Source organism: Plectrocnemia conspersa, unplaced genomic scaffold (genome assembly GCF_051122295.1).
Source record: "Plectrocnemia conspersa isolate PC_06_02 unplaced genomic scaffold, ASM5112229v1 ptg000006l, whole genome shotgun sequence".
Classification (NCBI taxonomy): Eukaryota; Metazoa; Arthropoda; class Insecta; order Trichoptera; family Polycentropodidae; genus Plectrocnemia; species Plectrocnemia conspersa.
In genome coordinates, this window is record NW_028277170.1 from 3,719,641 (window position 1) to 3,739,574 (window position 19,934).

The 19,934-nt window shown below is 28.2% G+C and overlaps 1 protein-coding gene across 3 annotated transcripts in view; it reads left to right on the forward strand.

Moving 5' to 3' along the window:
- The window catches only part of mirr (iroquois-class homeodomain protein mirror), a 77,041-nt gene that overhangs the window by 26,701 nt on the left and 30,406 nt on the right, over positions 1–19,934 (forward strand). For all 3 annotated transcript variants that reach the window (XM_088188204.1, XM_088188203.1, XM_088188205.1), the window contains 2 exons: positions 5,337–5,687; positions 18,188–18,297. In XM_088188204.1, the coding sequence (XP_088044330.1) occupies positions 5,337–5,687; positions 18,188–18,297 (461 nt within the window). The remainder of the gene's footprint in view (positions 1–5,336; positions 5,688–18,187; positions 18,298–19,934) is intronic.

Below are 19,934 nucleotides of genomic sequence, written 5' to 3' on the forward strand. Positions count from 1 at the left end.
TACTAATTACATTAATATTTATTACGATTCAGTTTATACATTGTCGGTATACAAATACAATGGATAATTAATTCAGTTGTTACGCAATGATTGTATTATTTGATTTAGAGTATTTAATGGTTTTTATGCAATTTTAATTCATAATATTTTAATTATCTTGCTATTTTAAATTTTCATACTATGTATGTTTTTTATATTTTATATATATACTTGTAAATTTAACTGATTTGATATATTCTTATTTTATATTATTATATAATAATTAAATAAAGTTTATGTCAAAACACGCAGAATAATGATAAATTGTGTGCCAAAGATTATCGTTTCCTTGAACTGTAACAAATTTGATTGTCGTGAAACTAAAACATTTTTATTACTGTCAGATACACTTTGTAGTAAAAATACTATTTTTGATTACTTAAAATATTTTTATCAATTCATAAAAAAATATTATTTGCTAATATTTTTTAAAATTACTTATTTAAATATTAAACATTATAACTTGGATTTAGATACATTTAGGTGTAAATTATTTGTAATGCATTGATAATAAGATCATCTAGATTTATCAAATGCAAAATTTAAATCAGTTTATCTATTCTAAAGAACAGTTTGAATGTGAATTTTTTATTACATATATATCGAAATCGTTAGTGTAAAGTGCATTATTAAGTATCTTTTTTTTTATCAAAAAGTGGAATTTACATTTACAAAACTTTTATTTTACGTTTTGTGTTCTTTGAAAATGGTTTTAAACGCTTGGTCCATCTTGAGTCTGAAAGGGTTATACCATCACTTTGTTCGCACTTTGTCATATCATACACCGATGCTGTACAAGTCGTTAGCTCAGCTCCCTTACACCAACAACACTCCCCTTTTAGCGAATGATTAATTTCGACACATGGAAGCCGTTTCGTTTTGAATATGAACACATTAGACGCCATGATGATGATAAAAGAGAAGACCAGAAAAAATAAACCCATACATAAATAAAGGTGCACTATTGTACGGTCTGTACGGATTATTACACGTCCCTAATGTGTTTTAAATGTCATTTTAATATTATACCCAAACACGCCCCTCCCTCTTTCCACCTCTCGTCCCCCTGTCTCCTTGTTTAGATCATTTCGCAGCAATGCATGCATTTTATAGGATAGTATCCAGACGCATTAAAGAGACGCGGGGAGGCTTTATTATATAATTTTCGATGCGATAGTATTGAGATTTTTTGGGTAGGGTACATTCGAGGCGGGGATTGGAACACCTTTAAGGGCTGAAAACTAGATCGGCGACATTTTTTTGTTGCGCTAATAGAATCAAAAGAAAAAAGGGTGCGAGCATCGGTGGTGTACAAACAGACTTATGGTAAATTGAATTATGGAACAAAAATCTGCTCTTGTGAAGTATACTGGTGAGTCGAGATTTTTAAACAAGATTAAATCAAATCGGGGGTTTCAAAAGCCCTTGTACTGTATAAAATATTATTAATAATTAAAAGCGAACATATAGGCATGATAACTGTAAATTTCGTTTGATACGGAAAATTTTCATAATCCTTTGAGTTAAATTAAACTAGATCGATATTTTTAATAAAATCAATACCGTCTTTTAAAAATAAATATAGTAAAATTTGCCTTTGAAAATTTCTTTTGCAAGTAATTTGTTATTAGTCGCGAGTTTTTAATGCAACTACAAATTAAGTATTTTTGTATTCAATTTTGATATAAAATCTAAAGTTCTTTTTATGATATTTACCGTAAAACAATTAAATAAGATAGGGAAAAACTAAATGAAACGCAAGTACTTAACCTTTTTTTGCCAATCTATAAATTTATTTTACATTTTTATTTTATTAATTTATCAACAGTTTTTTTGAGTCAACTTTTTTCCTTTTACGAGAAAATGTTACTGCGACGCTTTTAGTGGAGTGCGCAGTGCTAGCTATCTGTCGAACGATGTTAAATAGGTTTTATTCTGTTTTAAAGTCTATCTGCTGCTATATGGGGATTTTTATAAAAACATAAAATGGTCGTGTCTTTATTTTTATCTACAAGGGTCCTAAATTTGATTTTAATGGACTCTTGTAAATAGAAGTTAGATAGTTTTAAATATTAATTCAAAAAATTCTACCGTTTAAAAACAAGTTTATCTATTAGTTAAAATATTGTTCAACGGGCAATATATTATTTCAATTAACATGTAATAGTATTTTATTTTATATTATTTTTTAATAAATTTTACACACTTGTAAATTAAAAAAAGGGTAGGATCCGTACGCGGTTTACGCATTTAAAAAATAAAGAGAGGATAGACTATTTTTTTGAGATTGAGATTTTTACTTTTATTTACATTTTTTTTAAAAAAACTGTACACTATTAAAAAAAAATTCGATGATAATAATAAAACTAGTGCTTTAAAATATAGCTTTTAGAATATATTTTGTCTAAGTAAATCTTTATATTTTTATTTCACAAGCGCCGAAAAGGTATCGAATTGCGATAAATAAACTCCCCTGTGCCTGCCGAAGCGTGAAACTGCTGCAAATAAAAAATGTAGTCATCTGTACGACAAACACTTCACTTTTACCCGCTTAGCCACATAGGGCGAATCGAATTTCCGATCGCTCAAAATAAACAATAATTACTATTGCAATATGGCGCAGCTGTGCCGGCTATGGCGAATTTTAGCCTTTCGATAAACTCATTAAACCTGAGGTTTAGTCGTTAAACCTGCCGTTAAGCCGAATCGGCGCGGTCGTAATGCGTCAGCGAGATTTTTGAGTGAAAACCAAATATCAACGCTTACGGTGAATAGCATTCTATCTCAAATCTGCCCTTAGGATTATAAAGATATTTTAAAGATTAAAACCATTGTATTAAAAGTATTACAAGTTTTTATTCTTTCATAGACTTTAAAAAAGCATATAAGAACCATTATAAATATTTTTGTTCTGGATCAGATTTTAATTTAAAATTAAAAAGAGTAGTTAAAATATCTTAATTTAACTACAGGCTATTTGAGTGAATTATTTTTATACGCAAGACCAATTTCGATTGACTTTTTAATTTTGTATAAAATAGGAGTATTCTTTCTTGAATCTTTCTCATGAAGTAAAACTACACGAAAGCAAAAATCACAGCGCATTTATAGTTTTATTTTTTTTCTTTAAAAATTTGTACTAGTATTTTTGTTATCTATTTCACTTCTACATGTTTATGATGCGGTCCTGTAAATCCCAACTTAATTCTGATACTTCTCAGAGAACGTCATATATCAATTCTAGATCCATTATAAATTATGTATACGTTAATTTTATTTTTGTATGAGCATGTATTGCTTCTTAAAATTAATACACAAGGGATTTTAAATATGATATCTATCAGGTACTTACAATTATTGTAATTTACTTCAGCTCAGTCGCAAGTAATTCTGAAAATAAGTGCAATCCAACTCTCAACTATTATTTATTAAAGCATAGTATATGACGTAAAGTTTATCAATAAAATATTTATCTATTTATTTTTGGAGTTTTCTTAATAGCATTACAAGTGACAATTCTAGTTTGTGGTTAGTATTATATTATACCAAATTATAATAGGAGGAAAACGATCTTAGAGCATTTTTTTTAATTGTGCCGTCGCACGCCAGATAAACCAAATATTTTTTTAAATAGTCTGCGTTCTATAAATAAAAAAAAACACTGAATATGTCTAACCCAAAATAACGTATTGTCTTAACGAAGGATTTACAATACATACTTTCTAAGAAAATTATGATTTTACCACATACTATATGTTTTAAGTTATTCAACGGTTTTATTACCAGATTTTTATATGGAACTTTGTATACACATTATTAAAAAAGTCTCTATAGTCACAGTCAGTAGCCATGAAATGCTTTATTAAAATAAAACCGTGATTTTTTTTTAATAATATCCACATAAGTCTATTTATAAAAATGTATATTAAAAAATTCTATTTCTATGATGTATTTTTACTGCTGTCTCCATCTTTATTTTATTTTGAATAAAAAATATGACTTAAAACATAAATTAAAATCTGTACAGATAAGGAGCACTAGTTGTTCAAAAAATATTTTTTTTGCTGCATCATATTAAATCGAATTAATACAATTGTGATACAATACGTCACAATGGTCAAAAAACAATATATTATATAATATAACAATACACAAAAAATGTGTTTTTTTTCTTAATTTAGATTTTATATTTTATGTGTGTACAATAAAATATAATTATTTTATACATCTGTAAGTATTTTTACTATGCTTATACAGGTGGACCATAAAGTCGGTTTGGAATACATTATTAAAAAAAACTATAAATATTATCAAATTTTTTTAAATTTATATTCAGGACAATCATATCTTAAAAATAACATTTTTTAGGTGTTAAAAACATTGTTAAAATCTGGACCTCAAATTCGTGAAAACTCGTTTCCATGGCCTCCCAAGAGTCCTGACTATTTTCTCTGGGGATACTTAAAACCAGCTACGACAGTCCAATTGAAAGATTATATTTGAGAACAAATGGCTGCTATTCCACGCGCTCTCAGATTTAAACAATGTTTGAATAATTTAATTTTTAAGATATGATTTTCCTGAATGTTTACTTTAATATGGAATAATAAAGATTTATATTGTTTTTTTAATTATTTATTCCAAACCGCTTATAGTTATGGCCCACTCTGTACTTTAACCCTAAAGCTTTTTTAAACATAAGGAATAATACTTCTTAAGATACTAACAAATAATAACTTTCGGTATATTACTATATAAATTATTTTATTTAAAATATAGTAATGAGTGATGTTAATCATATTGATTGTACATACATTAATCAAAATATTACTATCTTTTTCTTACTTAAGAGATCGAGATATATATGAAAATCAGCGGTTCTTAACTTTCTTTGTATTTAAAAATAAATTAGAGAGCTAAAAACTAATATTCTTACTACCATATAATAAATAGAATATATGTACATTTTATTTAAAAATTAATTAAGCATACTATCACTAACGCTTAATACATGTATATATGTAATATAATAGCGACATTTGTATTAATGCGTTTTTTTAATATTAAATAATATTTTTGACTTGAGTTCAGGGATAGGTTTGGTTCAAATCCGTTTTTCAAAAAATTAATAAAAAAAACGTTAATATAAAAAGCGTCCTCGATCCAAGATCTACTGCGGTTATAATGCATTTTTTTATTTATATATATTATTAGTATTAATATTTTTAATAACTTGAAGATATGTCTTTGCTCTGAGCGTGCCCGAAGGCCCAATGATTCTTTTGCTTTGTCCACAGAGCGGAATCTCGACGGCTTCGAACTCGTCGCCGGCGCCGGCTTCGTCTGGGGCAGGCGGAGCCCCATCTGGCGCCCCCGACGGCAGAGCGTCGTCGCCGCCGCCACTGGCAGCGGCCGGCGGCGCTGGCCCCCGGTGCTGCGACACCGGCCGACCCATCTTCCAAGACCCCATCACCGGTCAGACGGTGTGCTCTTGCCAATACGAACTCTTTAGCTATCAAAGGCTGGCATCGGCTGGTGTGCCGCTCTCCGTGTACAGTGCCCCTTATACGGACGCAGCAGCAGCCGCTGGGATGGCGGCTTACTTTCCGGCCCTGGCGGGTGACCAGCCGCCCTTCTACCCAAATTCGGTAAGTTTCTAACTCATCTGATATATTTGACATTTAATTGATCTGGTAAATAAGCTATCATTAGTACAAATGAGAAGACCGGAAGGCATGCCTAAAAGGAAAGAGGGGGGGGGGGAATTCACGGAGCCGTTATCCTCGAGGAACTATAAAAAAATCATAGCAAGAATATATTAACAAAAAAAATTAAACCTCAAATAACGAATCTGAACTGAATTAAATATTTCAGGTATAATTTCCTTCAGCCCATTTTTATATAATATAATATTATACATATAATTAATAAAAGTAGTGGAACATTGTTTTCAAAAGCACCCACCTTCTATATTTGCGTTAACACAGTCAGTTCAAGAGTTATCCATTTCATCAATATTCATAATTTGGAGCGTTCCCACTGCGACGGCGCCGACACGATTTTATTGCTTTTGCCGTGAATTTTCAACTTCTGAGAAGTGATACTTGTTTTTGCGCTCTTATTGACCAAAATACGGTTTGAATATACTTTGATCAGTCCCTAGTAATATCGGTAAGGAAAGCTATCATATTTTTAAAACAGTTTAATATACAAGTGCAGACAAACTATAGAGAAATATGCGAGATCTGTAATTCTTCTTCCACCTTTTTTCCCTGAGACATGATTTGGCTTAATTTATTTTTGGACTTGACCTAATGAAAGTGATAAAACTTAGTTTTAGAAATCATTGGGTTAGATTTGGGTTACATATTAAAAAGTTGAAATCATATAATTGTACTAGCACCTGCCAGATATATTATATTCTCAATAGTAAAAATATATATATACCGGTGAAAATGTATTCCAAATGATCCAATATAATTTCACTTTATATATTTAATTTCTGTTAATATTTGTCTTAAACACTTTTTCCATACAAAATCTGTATTTGATTTAAATCAATTTCTAATTTATATTAGTGTATTATTTGCAATTTTTTATACATGATTTTTACATTTTCATATTTTATTTCTTTTTTTTATATTTATAAATACTTTTACAGATAAATAGATATATTTATTTTATGCTAAATATTTTTTATCGCACACATATTTTGAACCCTTTCGATGCTATGGACGTCAGTTGACAGTCATGTTTCCCTAGTTCTATGGACGTCTACTGACGTCAACCGGTTTTTGAGCGTTTTATGCGACTTGAGAAGATCATATTTAAAAAATAACTAGAGAAAAGTAAAAAAAATTAAATATAAGAAACTCGATTTTTTTATCACTTTACCTCAATAAATAAGTTTAGTTTTGATCACAAATGTTTGCACTATATTTTAAGGAATTCAATGGAAAAGTTAATAGATTCAGCGCTTATGCGTTTTTTCTTACTCAGAAGTGACTCTTATACTATTAAAATTATTTTTAATAAACACAGAAGTCAGTTTTGAAACATAGATAGATTGATATGTGAGGTTAAAGAGATAATTTCTCTGAACACTACATTATCACTTATTTTAAAATTAAGCCCTAAGTATAGTGGTATGTTTATTTTGAATACAATATAGAAATATCGGGCAAAAGGATAACAACGCCTGTAAAATAAATAATAGTATTTTAAAATTATTTTAAATGTTTTAAATTTAGTCGCCTACCATGTGTATTAAGTGGCTTTAAATAATGCTACGTGCAGTAAATAAATTTACAGCACTGAAAAGTATTTTATCAAATTTTACGTTGATTGTTTCGTTTTAAATACATAGATAATTATTTAAATTGTATTTTATGGAATAGTTTAAATTGAAAAGCATTTACATAAAATTTTATTGACCTAGAAATTAATGTCATATATATGAGACAGACAAACTTTGATAACAATACTGCTTTCAGTATTACAGTTTTAATTATAATATTGTCATGGTTGAGAAAATGCTCACACTATCACGCGTACTTTCAGGTAGATTGCTTCATCGAAACTTTCGTTCGTAGCCTGGGGACGAAATTATATCCCGGAAGCGTAGTAACATCGTCGAAACTAGTTGCTCCGAATAATTGCAGGAAATGCAGGATATGCAACACGCTTCCAGCGAGCAGTAAGGGAATATTTGCTCTTTCATCTGCGGAGTAACAGGGAGAGGGTGGGTCGATATGGTGAAAATTTGTTTTCTGGAGCCGACTAGACGGTAAAGTTTCAAAATGTCTGAATTTTTTTCTAAAACGTCGGCTGGGAAATGAAATGATATAGAGAACGAGCTGGAGAGCAAACTAATCTTACTAAGACGTCGCCAGACTTTTCATTTAGAGTTCAGAAAAGCTCAAACAAAACTTTGCCACCAAGAACTTATGTCCCCATCGTTGCCGTATCTAGACAATTTTTTTAATCATTTACCTTTGGACGTATTTATATCTATATATGTAAAAGAGCAGTTAAACGCGTTTAAATACAATAAAAAATACAGATTTATTAAAGAAAAAAAAAACACTTTCATGAGTCGCTACTGTGCATTCTATATAGTGAAATGGCAACGATGGGAATTTAACACGTGACATAGCGTTCACCGATTTGTTAATAGAACCACTCGACTGAGCGGCCATTTAATTTTTTGTATTTTTTACAAAAAGTATTTTCAAAATTTCATATTTTTATATAAAATTGATTTAGTCTTCTCAAAATTATCCAAAGCTTAAATTTTGTTTAAAGAACACTTGTTAATAAATTTTAATACAATAGTGTTTAATACTAAGCAGACTTTATCACGGATAGAAAAGCTTTTGTGAAGAAGACGTGTTATGTAATAAATTTTGAAACATCGCAGCAGAATATTATAAATTATACATAAAGCTATTGTTTTATAAACTATCAACAATCATCTATATATAAATAAAGAAGGTGCAAAATATTAATTTATTTGTATTATTTCATATGCTTTAATAATAACATTTTTCATTAAAAATTAATCGATTGGATGTATTTAAAAAAAACATCACTTCAGTATTATTATCTTATTTACAAATTTTAAATACAGAAATTTATATATTAATAATTTATTATTATACTCATAGAATTCCTATTTATTGTAATAATACTAAATAAATTAGGTAATCCTAAAATTAATGGCGATTTTTTATTTGATTTTTATGATTCTCTCACCTCTATATAATTATATTTGATTAAATTTTGGAGGCATTTGGAGGCTTGATGGGTTGACAATGACCGTGTTATATTTTCTCGTACAAACGATCCAGATGATCGCAATAAAAGCTTGCTATTATTGTTTGACTTGTTTTGAGTGTTTCGTAATGCATAGTCCCTTTGCAATCTTACCATACAAGCAAAATATATTTTTTACAATAAGTCCGGTCTTTATTTTGCAATTTAGCCTTTGTATAATCATTTTCTTATAAGTCGATTGTTGTCATACATCAATCATTTCTCATTATTGGTTATCAGATGATCGAAAAAATATGATTTTAAGATCCAGAAGCTCTTGGGATATGCGATATATTTCAATTCGTGTGAGACCCATGTACGTTGTCTTCAAACCTTCCCAACCTTATGAATGTGACTATGAAATGTTAAATTGCACTGACTTAGCTTCTCTGCCAGCTAATAAATAGTTTCAATAAAATTTGCTTGCATTTCTGCAGCCAGAACATCGTTGTCTATATTTTCTGGTCTTTCGTACCCAGGATTATTTATTAAATAATTATTTTATATATTTTAATAAAATTAAATAATATAAAATTACAAAAAAAAAAACAGAACTAAAAATACTGTTTTTATTTTATATTGTAGCAATATATGTTATATTGAATATTAAAATGCAGTATTTTGTCATTACAAAAAAAAATTGTAGTGATTTTTATACTTTAATATATTATATATAATCTGGATGCCAAAATAGACTAGGAACCATTTTTTACAGTAAAATTAAAATATTTATTAAAATGCAATACGAAATAATTTTGAGTATATTGTTAAAGCAATAGTTTTATTTTTTTTAGTGATTTTTTTAATTTATATTTTCACATACATATATAATATTAAAGAAAATAAACTAAGTATCATTAATTATCATAACTTTACAACATATATTATCATATGCAATTAAAATTACTTCTTTGTAGTTTATCAAATATTAAAGTATTTAATAATTACTCTGACAAAAAAAAGTAAAAAAAATACATTTCTGAAAAAACATTATAGAGTTTTTTTGCGAAAAATATATCTCTTTTAATTAGATCTTTTATTTCCAACATATTTTTTAATGACATAAAATTCTCAATAAGTCGATGCGATAAATAAAAAAAATATAATATCTTTTAGTTAGTTAATTAGTTACCAAATGCACTTTGTTTGATTTTAGTTTAATACACACACATAATTGAAACAATTCCAACATTTCCAGTGCTCTGTTAATTGGCAAGTATGGGGTTTAAATCAGCGGTCACTTAACTTTTTTTCGCTCGCTAGTAACCGCACGCCATTTATCGGTTACAAGGCGACACGAGCCACAGTTGAGTGGTATCTAATTGAGTACATGGCGTAAATTAAATGATCAGTGTCTATTAATGGTTTGCAATCTCGCCGATGATGGCTTGGTCGTGTTCGTCTTGGCTATACGCTGGGTTCATACACATGTACCAAGTACCTATATATATATTATTATATAAGGCCGGTTCTGAATCGGTAATTAACGCTTGCAATTGTCTGGCTAAGGATATTTGTGTAACTAATTCTAGTGTGTCTTGCATAACGCTTATGTAGCATAAGAATATTTATACATATATATACGCTAGTAGTTTTGCAGAATGTACTACATGCCACGTTTACAAAATCGATATGCCTACACGAATATAGATTTGTAAGTGTAACATTATACGGCGTGTACCTTATAAAAGTGTTCACATTTTAATAAGGGATTATCCGTTGAATCAAAACGTATGACGTTAGCGCAAAGCAGGCAGGGTAGAAATAATTTATATTAAATTTATCTATAAATACGTATGTTTTTAAAGAAAATGTTTTTAGAAGTAGGTACATCTTTTATCATTAGAATATATTTTTAATCACAAAAAAATATATGTAACATAAGTAGAATTATGCATTTTAAATTAAATTACATTGAAAGTTTATTTTGTTCATAAAACAGTTTTAGCACATTTTTAATATTTTGAGTTGTTACATAATACATAGTTGTGTATTATAAACAGCAACGCTATTTCTGAAATCTGACCCATTACAATCTGACCTGATAACAATGTAAAATTACGAGTATTCAAATATCATAGAACGTTAACGCTGAATTAATACTACACAGCTTAGTATTATAGATTGTATAATTTTATTTTGCATAATAGTTTGAAGTGTACTTGCAACGTTGTTAATATTTTATGGCGGATATAATTTTTATTTAAAAGAAAATTTGAAAGTTTTAAGCAGTAGATACATTTTTTTATTTGGCTACGCTTGTAAAGAACTGCAATCATTTTTATTCTTTTTGTCGCATTTTTTTACAGATTTTCTAATTATTTTTAAATTTCCCAAAAATTATTGCTAAAATAATATTATATAAGTATACTACAGAAAAAGATTAACACAAATAATATATATATATAGCCGATTTTTTTTGTACAAATTTTCACTTAATACATAATTTTTCAACATTTACACTTTGAGAAATGACCTAAAAAAAATTATAGTGTATGTATTTGAGAAATTAAAACTGAACTATTTTTTAAATTGCTACAAAAATTAAAATATTTTCTTAACTACAATTGTAATTAATTTTCGTCTAATTTAAATTTAAATGTAATGCTATAGTATAATTGTTAGGCAAAACTTTACTTATGAAATAGTATTAGATGCAACTTGAATACAATTTCGTGCCACAAAAATTTATATGTAAAATTATGATATGGTTTTATATATCTTTCATAGAAAATATAATAGCTTTTTTATGTAAAGTTTAAAAATAAATTAGCTTTTCAGTAAAAATGTATCTATGCTACAAAACTAATAAATGTTTTAATTTCGATGCTAATTAATGTTATAAATTGTAATAGATATAATAAAGTCTAAATCAGGGATGTAAAAGCCGTGACTGCATGAGGCCAACAAAAAAAATAGTGCTAACATTATTTTGCAATATAAAAAAATATTTCTAAAAGCATTACCTGCAAAGAATGTTCCTCTTACAACAAATAGATCTAAAATAAATCTTACGTCTTATTTAAATATATATTATTTAAAAAAAACTAAACCTTAATGGATTAGATAAAATTTGATTGCAAGCTTTCGTTGTCCTATAAATTAAAATGCGAATATGTTACTGAACCTCTCCGATTATTGTAACTAGAGCATTTTTTTTGTTCACAGTTTACATTGTATTTGCTAAATATTTTATTAACTTAATATTAAAACATTTTTAACTCGTATTGCATCGCAGGCCACCCGGCAAAGCTGATCATAAAAATAAATAAATAATAATCTTCTTTCACGAATTCCGGAATGACTCCTCCTCCGGTTACAAATAAACGGTTTAATATGTGAAATTGAACAATAATAAAGCTGACAGCTCCGACAATGAACATAGTTGAACGGACGAGACTTTAGAAAATTCCACGCGGCGTATATAGGTATAGGATAAACATCTTTAGGGGAGATTATATTGTTACCAACCCTTAACAATGGTAATCCATCGGGCTAACGACACGGTCACGTTGCTGCCAACGTAAACACACCTTGATGTTTTTGTGCTCGGATAATACATAATGAAATTATATAATATATGGGTATTTAATAAGCAGTGCCAATACGTGTGGTTATACAAAAATATTATTAAAGAAGTCGGTTACTATATTTTATTAGAAACCGACTTTTAAATTTATTATATGAGATCCTACAGAAGTATATGAATAAATGTAGTGTCATACTTTGGTTCTTCATAGCTGCAATAACATCTTTATATCACAATTGTAATTTACAATACATTACACGTCGATGATTTCGCCGAAAAACATAAACACATACACACACATTATGATACACGCAGCGATGACCCGAGCGTTCTAATTTTGTCGTTTCGATTGTAATAATTCTTACACGTGTCCAAAAGGCTAAACGGTTCGTTACATAAATATTTATCAGCTTTGACATTACACATACACGCCGATTGCATATTTACATCCTTGACAATCGCAATGTAGCGTTGAACTTTGACACGATCGTGTTTTGTAAAAGAAGAAAAAACACAATGTGTGCGAATAACAATGCCGTTTATAGTAATCGTAATATTAACTGATAAGTTAATGATCAATTTTTTTATAAACTCTTATTATTTATATAATATTTTAAAATATACATATTTTTATTAATGACGTTTATATCGTTGTTACAATATTTATTATTATTAACTGAAATATAACAAATTAAATACTATCATAATTTTGCACGTACAATTATGTCTTGAACTATTTTCTACAAAATATTACAAAATATTTTTTTTTGACTTAGTTTTAATATGCACTAATTATTTATCCCTCAACCATAAAAGCTTACGAAATTGCGGTTTTTATTAAAAATTTATAGATAAATATTTTGCTTTTGATATTTAATTTACTTTATAGTTATGTTCTGGTTGTTTTATTTTTTAGAAATCATTTATTTATATGAGATTTTCACGAAAGTTTAGAATCTGAGATGGGACCTAGTTACTTTGCCATAATTTGCCAATCTAGAAATTTGTTATACATTTTTATTTTACTTATTTATCGACAACGAAAGCTTTTTTAAAAATAATAATGTTTTTTATTTATTATTTCTTTAGTTATATATGTATATATATATATATCACTATATGGAAAATTTTTAAACAGCGAAAGATCGAGATATATATATATATATATTTTTTTTTTTTGTTAAAAAAAAAATATATATATATATATACTTACATTTTTTCTATATTTCGTGATCATGGCGGGAAAATGCAGCCGAAATATAGAAAGAAAGTAAGTAAAAATCACTATGAATCCCTAGATTTCAAATATATATTTAAAAAAATATTTTATACTGTTAACTAGTTAGTGCATATCATTTTAATGTACCAAAAAAACATATTTGATAAAAAAAGTCGTATAAAATAATTATTATAATTTTTTTAACTCCCACGAAAATTTCTCAATTTATTTATATGTTTCTAACAAAATTTGTATAACAAATAAATATGTATGAGTGTTTTTAGGTAACAAAAGATGGAAACAAATATGTTAATTGGACATAGTACGAATTTAAAGCGTGCGAAATGTAAACTAAGTTTGCGATAGCGGTGAATATCCGCATAACTATTATAACTGGTTAATTTAATGAATAACGACAGTTAAAAAGCGCGCTGACATAACTAACTAACTGAACACGAAATGCCGCAATCTAGCTCCAACTTTGCAACTGTATTTCGTGTCATATTTATGTTTGTTCGATTCGTGATGGGAAATGTACACGAATTAAAAATTAAATCTCACCCTTTCTTCTTTCGAATTTAGCAATAAACGCTTCTGTGGTACTCTAACACACTCATACACTATATTGTGGGTAATTACTAAATTGTAATATAGTGGTGCCCATATACTGTTTAATATTGTTACTAACAACCACTTGGTAAACCGTCGAATAATTATGATAGATTGCTTGCTTTGCAACGAGTGTTTTTATTTTTTTAAATACATACCATATTGTATATAAATTAACTTTAATAAATAAATAACGCGAATCAATAAGTGTATTACATATTTTTAATTATTCTTAGATTAAGTAATTTATGAGTTGAAATAATCTACATTTTAATCTCAACTTAAAAATTCATGTTAAGCATTTGTAAGACTGGTCTTTTAAAATCAGTTATTTTTTTAGACTTACTTTATTTTAAAACATACGTGTTTATATACAAATCTTAATACATATTTTTTTTTAAATTAAGTAAAATATGTAGCACTTAATGCTTTATATTATATCATAAAGTAAACATTTAACGAAATGTATTTAAATTAATAAAATAAATTCACATCATTTTATTCTGCATAGATACGGTTAAATCAATAACTCTATATTTTTTACGTTTCTATAGTAGATTTTATTTTATTTTATATTACTTAATCATTTTTACTTTTTGGCCTTATTTAGTATATGAGTAGAAATAAACTAATAATATAAATACAATAATATGTTAAAATATAACATTTTATTAACAGAAAAGTCATTTGTATGCACATAACACATTTAATTAATGTCACACACATATGTATATAAATAATATATGTACGTATGCAGACACTTTAATACATTTACTACTCTGTCTCTAGACACATGTAAAACACCGTCACCTAAAATTGTGAATGATGTTTTCGATCTTTACATCTGAGGAAGGTTTCCCTTCACACGTTGCGATTCCCACTACGACACCCCGAGGGTGTGAAACTGTTAGCGAGTTAGTCATAGTCTTTTTCGACACTCACACGCACGCAGGTATATGTGCTACATATATTATGTATATGACGTGTATTTTCAGACTAGTTCATATATAGTAGCACCTGCAGATTTTCTTATATTTTTTTGTGAATCACTAACATTTACATATTCATTGCTTTCAATGTACTAAAAATATTGTTCCAAAGCATAAATTTATTAATCACAAATCTTATTATAATGTTCACCTTTAAAATGCATGACATTGCTCATATATAAATATTAATTTTCGTTGCTAATATTAAATAAAAAAAATGGTTTAAAATTAAGAAAATTATTGTGGAATTTTAATATTTTTGCAATGCTGATGACATTGTCGTAATTTTCGATGCGAATATACACATAAGTATGGCTTCTGCTTGGATTACATTTTCCACACGCTGATGATGATTTGATTATGGCCGCTTGACACGATTCGTAAGCGACATGCGAGTTCATGTCATAGGACACTTACCCGGGGGCACCGGTAGCACCGCACCGTGGGATTATCGGATATTTTTGTGCAGAGATAGTACACACACGCATTTATGTAATCGGATGTTATACCCATATTATTTATCGTCGTTCCGTATTGGCTGAATGGGGGGAAACACGAACTTTTACGGTTTCAAAGCAAAATCCATCCCACTAACTACATTCTATGTTCACACTAACTATCGCAGACTAATTTGAATGCAGTCAGCAATGAAGCTGATTTGCCACGAAACAGTGCCACGCGATTCAACTCGATTATAATACTTTAATAATATCTGCTAAAAAACCTAACGTATTTTTTAAACTAAAACGGTTGTTGAAGAAAAAGTTGTTACAATAGTTAAAAATCAGGAGACATTAAAAAATGCTTAACTCAATTAATTTTGCTGCAAAGTTGCTTAAAATAATTATTCACATATCATCTACAATTACTGTCGAAAAGCGTCGGTAAATAAACAACACGGGTTTCGTTCGCGTCGTTCCACGGTCACTAACACTAAATAGTGACAAAATCCCTCAATTTTAAAATCTTAAATGATTTTTAAAAATCGTTCAACAAAGTTTGTTATAAGTAATTCTATGCACATCGCCAAAATTTTCAATAAGTCGTCGAGGATGCTCGGCTTCGTTATGCGGAGCACGTGTCACTTCAATAATTTATTGCGTTCTTTATTATGGCTGCATTTCTTAATATTCAAGTGAAGCGTAGTATACTTGTTGTTATAAATAATTTTGTGATGGGATACAATTCGTTGTATTCTTGACGTAGCGTCTACTTATTAAAGTTGCTTAGAGGCGATGCTGACAATCAGTCATTGCTCGACGAGCTTAATCATTTGAGCGGTATCGCCGTACATATACGGCGGTCGATACGGCGAAACAAAATTTTCCATATAGTGATATACATACATATATAACTAAAGCAATAATAGATAAAAAACATTATTTTTTTAAATTTGATTTAACGTAAGCAATTTTTATAGAAAATAATATCAATAAATTAAAGAGTAAAAAATAAATTATCATAAAAACATATTTAGTAATAATTTAAAAAAAAAGTATTGAGAGCCTCTGAATTGATATAAAAAAAATACATAAACCAAATAATATGTGTAATATATAAAAAATATTAAATTAAATTAACGTACTTTAATTATTAAATTATTAAAACACACTAATACAAAACGTATTGAAATAAATAAAACGTTAAGAATCATTTTTTTTTATAATTTATTTTAAATGAAATATAAAATATTAATAAATAAATAACAACAGAAATAAATATGGAAATTTATATAAAATAAACTCATTAACAAATACGTATAACTTAACTCACTACTCCAAGGATTAAGAGCGCCCTAAAGTCGCGATCGCGTCCCTTTTTCTTATCCAAGACGCCAGCGTTTGAGAACGCTCTTCTTGCACAAACCATCCTGCTTTTCAACGAGTCGATAAACCCAAGTTTTTCAGCTATAGATATGAGGAGCTAGAATAAAATATGTAAGATGCTGCTCATCTATTTTATTTATACAAAATAACTGTTTTGTTTTTAATTTATGATGCATTGGGGAAACTTTTCATGTTATGATGGTCAGATTTGGAATATAAAATAAAAATAAATTAATAAATATCGTTGTGCAAAATATATGGATCTTTTTGATTTACCAGATTTTGCACTTCCTTGTGCTGTAATGGTTTCATTTTATGTATTTCTGTTTCGAAAAACGTTTGAGGCTTTCCTTTTTGATAAATGTTTTTTGTGCTACTTGATAATATTCTTACATGTTTTAAAAGGACCAGAACGTCGTTATCTGGAAAGATTAAAATCTCAATTTATATAATAATGATCATTATATATTATTACCAATGCTTTAATACAAATTAGCACAGATGTTAACACTATTTACTAATTAAAATATATATAAGAAAACCTTATTTAAATGATTAGATAAGGATAATTATTTGATTAGTATTCAATTGTACTTTTACGTAAAAATACATCATAATTTATAAGATAATGACAAGTAATTGATTCATGACGTTTGTCAGATTTAATTGTTAATGGATTGATATTTATTGGGTTCAGAGTTGAAATATAATGACGGTTCGTCGATATGTAGTTCCAGATTAATAATTTAAAGTTTTTAAAAAAAGCATGGATGAAAAACTAACGGTGTTTATTTGTATTGTATCATCATAAATAAAGCAATAAAGTAAATTTTTAACGGCGCGCGTTAGTTACGACTGTCAACTGTCAACCATTTCATTCTTCACGCTACAAATAAACTGTTTTATTATATCGAGATTACTATTCATACAATAAAATAGTTTTATCTTGGGCACAGGTGAAAAAAGCAAATTTGCTGATAATGTTCAGTAAAACTATGATTAAGACAGTAAGTGTGAAAGTCTTGAAAGAGAAGCAGATTCTACTTAGATGTTTCATGTCTGTGAATTTTCTCCATTGAAAATTAATCTTGTATTTGAGATTATTATTATCATATAAAATAGCTTATTTATATTAATGTGTGTATATATTTTAAACTTTCAGGCGGTCAGCATAGAACTGAAAGAAAATTTAACTGCTGGAGCAGCGTCATGGCCCTATCCTTCAGTTTACCACCCTTATGACACAGCCTTTGCAGGATATCCTTTCAACGGGTAAGAATTTATTTACTTAATAATATTACATGCACTTTAATTAGTTACATAAATCACAATTATTTATAATATCACTATAAACTGCCATTGAAACGTTAAGCTATAGTTTATGTTGTTTTATTGATCGTAAATACATTTATAGGTTACTATTGTAACATGTTTGCATTGCTCATGCATTGCAACTAATAAAATTATTTTTAGAAAATAAGATCAAGAGCAACCCTATAACATTGTCATTATTAAAGTATAAAATTAAATATAAAGTCATAAATTTAATTATGATTTATAAAAAACAAGATCGTACATTGCACGCGGGCTTCCGGTGTACACGACTCCAAATTTGCTCGCATTATATATAATGTGAAATAAAAAATGTTGTACACTACACATATTTTTACGACGGTTATAAATTAAACATGATTTACTGTATTTGATAAACAATGATTTTTTCGACTCTCAAAGTTTACTGCTTGGAATTTATGCTATTTTGTATAATATGTTGATACGATAAGCAGATACCTTGCAAAGATAACCTTGCTCCCTAACTTAAAAGTGTATATAAGTAATAGGGTTTCAATCTTATTTATGATTATTGGCGATACCTTTTTTGTATTATTTGAACCGAAATTTTAGACGCCTGCAGTTTATATCCCGAGACGTTTAATAGTTTCGTCATCAAAACTGTGGTTTTATTGTCGACCCACTGTTATCGTCACTAAACGACACCGTCGAATAACCATTAAAAGAAGTGACAATGTCTCGGACATCAAAACGGCCATCGCTGGCTTTAATGATGTCATCACCGGTTGTTGGGTGTCCTGTCAGATCCTTATCCGGAACATCGACACCAATTTACCGGCTTTCCGAAATGTAATTATATCGCCGTTTCAGATTAAAATTATAATATAAATAAAAAACGGTTTTATGAAAGGGGGGCCGTCAAAAATACACATATATGTATATACTCTCCAGACAATTCATTAGTGCATCCATAACGACTGTCGGCCGGCTGCATATGATTTATGCATTTTTAATTGCACAACGCTAGAGTTGTGCGTTGTGCCTTTATGGTCTGGAAACAGACCGCATTGGTCCTGGCTTTAATCCAGACGAATGTACTATGACAAAATTTACAGACTTTTAAGGGATATTTAAGTGCCGCTCTCTGTGTTTTATATCGCATACGTACTTGTATTATATATTTTACTGAGAAATTTAAAACAAAGTACAATTTTTATTTTTCAAATTTAATCTGTCGTATTCTAAATATAATATAATAAGATTTCGGGGTGCAACTTCAATGATTTTATATTTATATTATTGGTATCACAATTTAAAATCTTATTAAAATTTGTAATGAAAATTTTTATCACAAAACTTACATTAATCGATTATATTATCTTAATTTCAATTTAATCTTTTATTTTTAATTTGTTTTAGCAAAAAAAAAATTTCAAATATTTTTGGGAGAATATGAAAAAAAAATTAATACATAAATTTATTCTGAATTTTGCACTCCATATTATATTTTTTTTTTAAATTGACATTATAAAAGTATTGCTTAAGATTTTAACTAATTATTTTGATTGTAGTAGTAGTTTTTATTATTTTTACTAATATGTGATATATAGAAAATT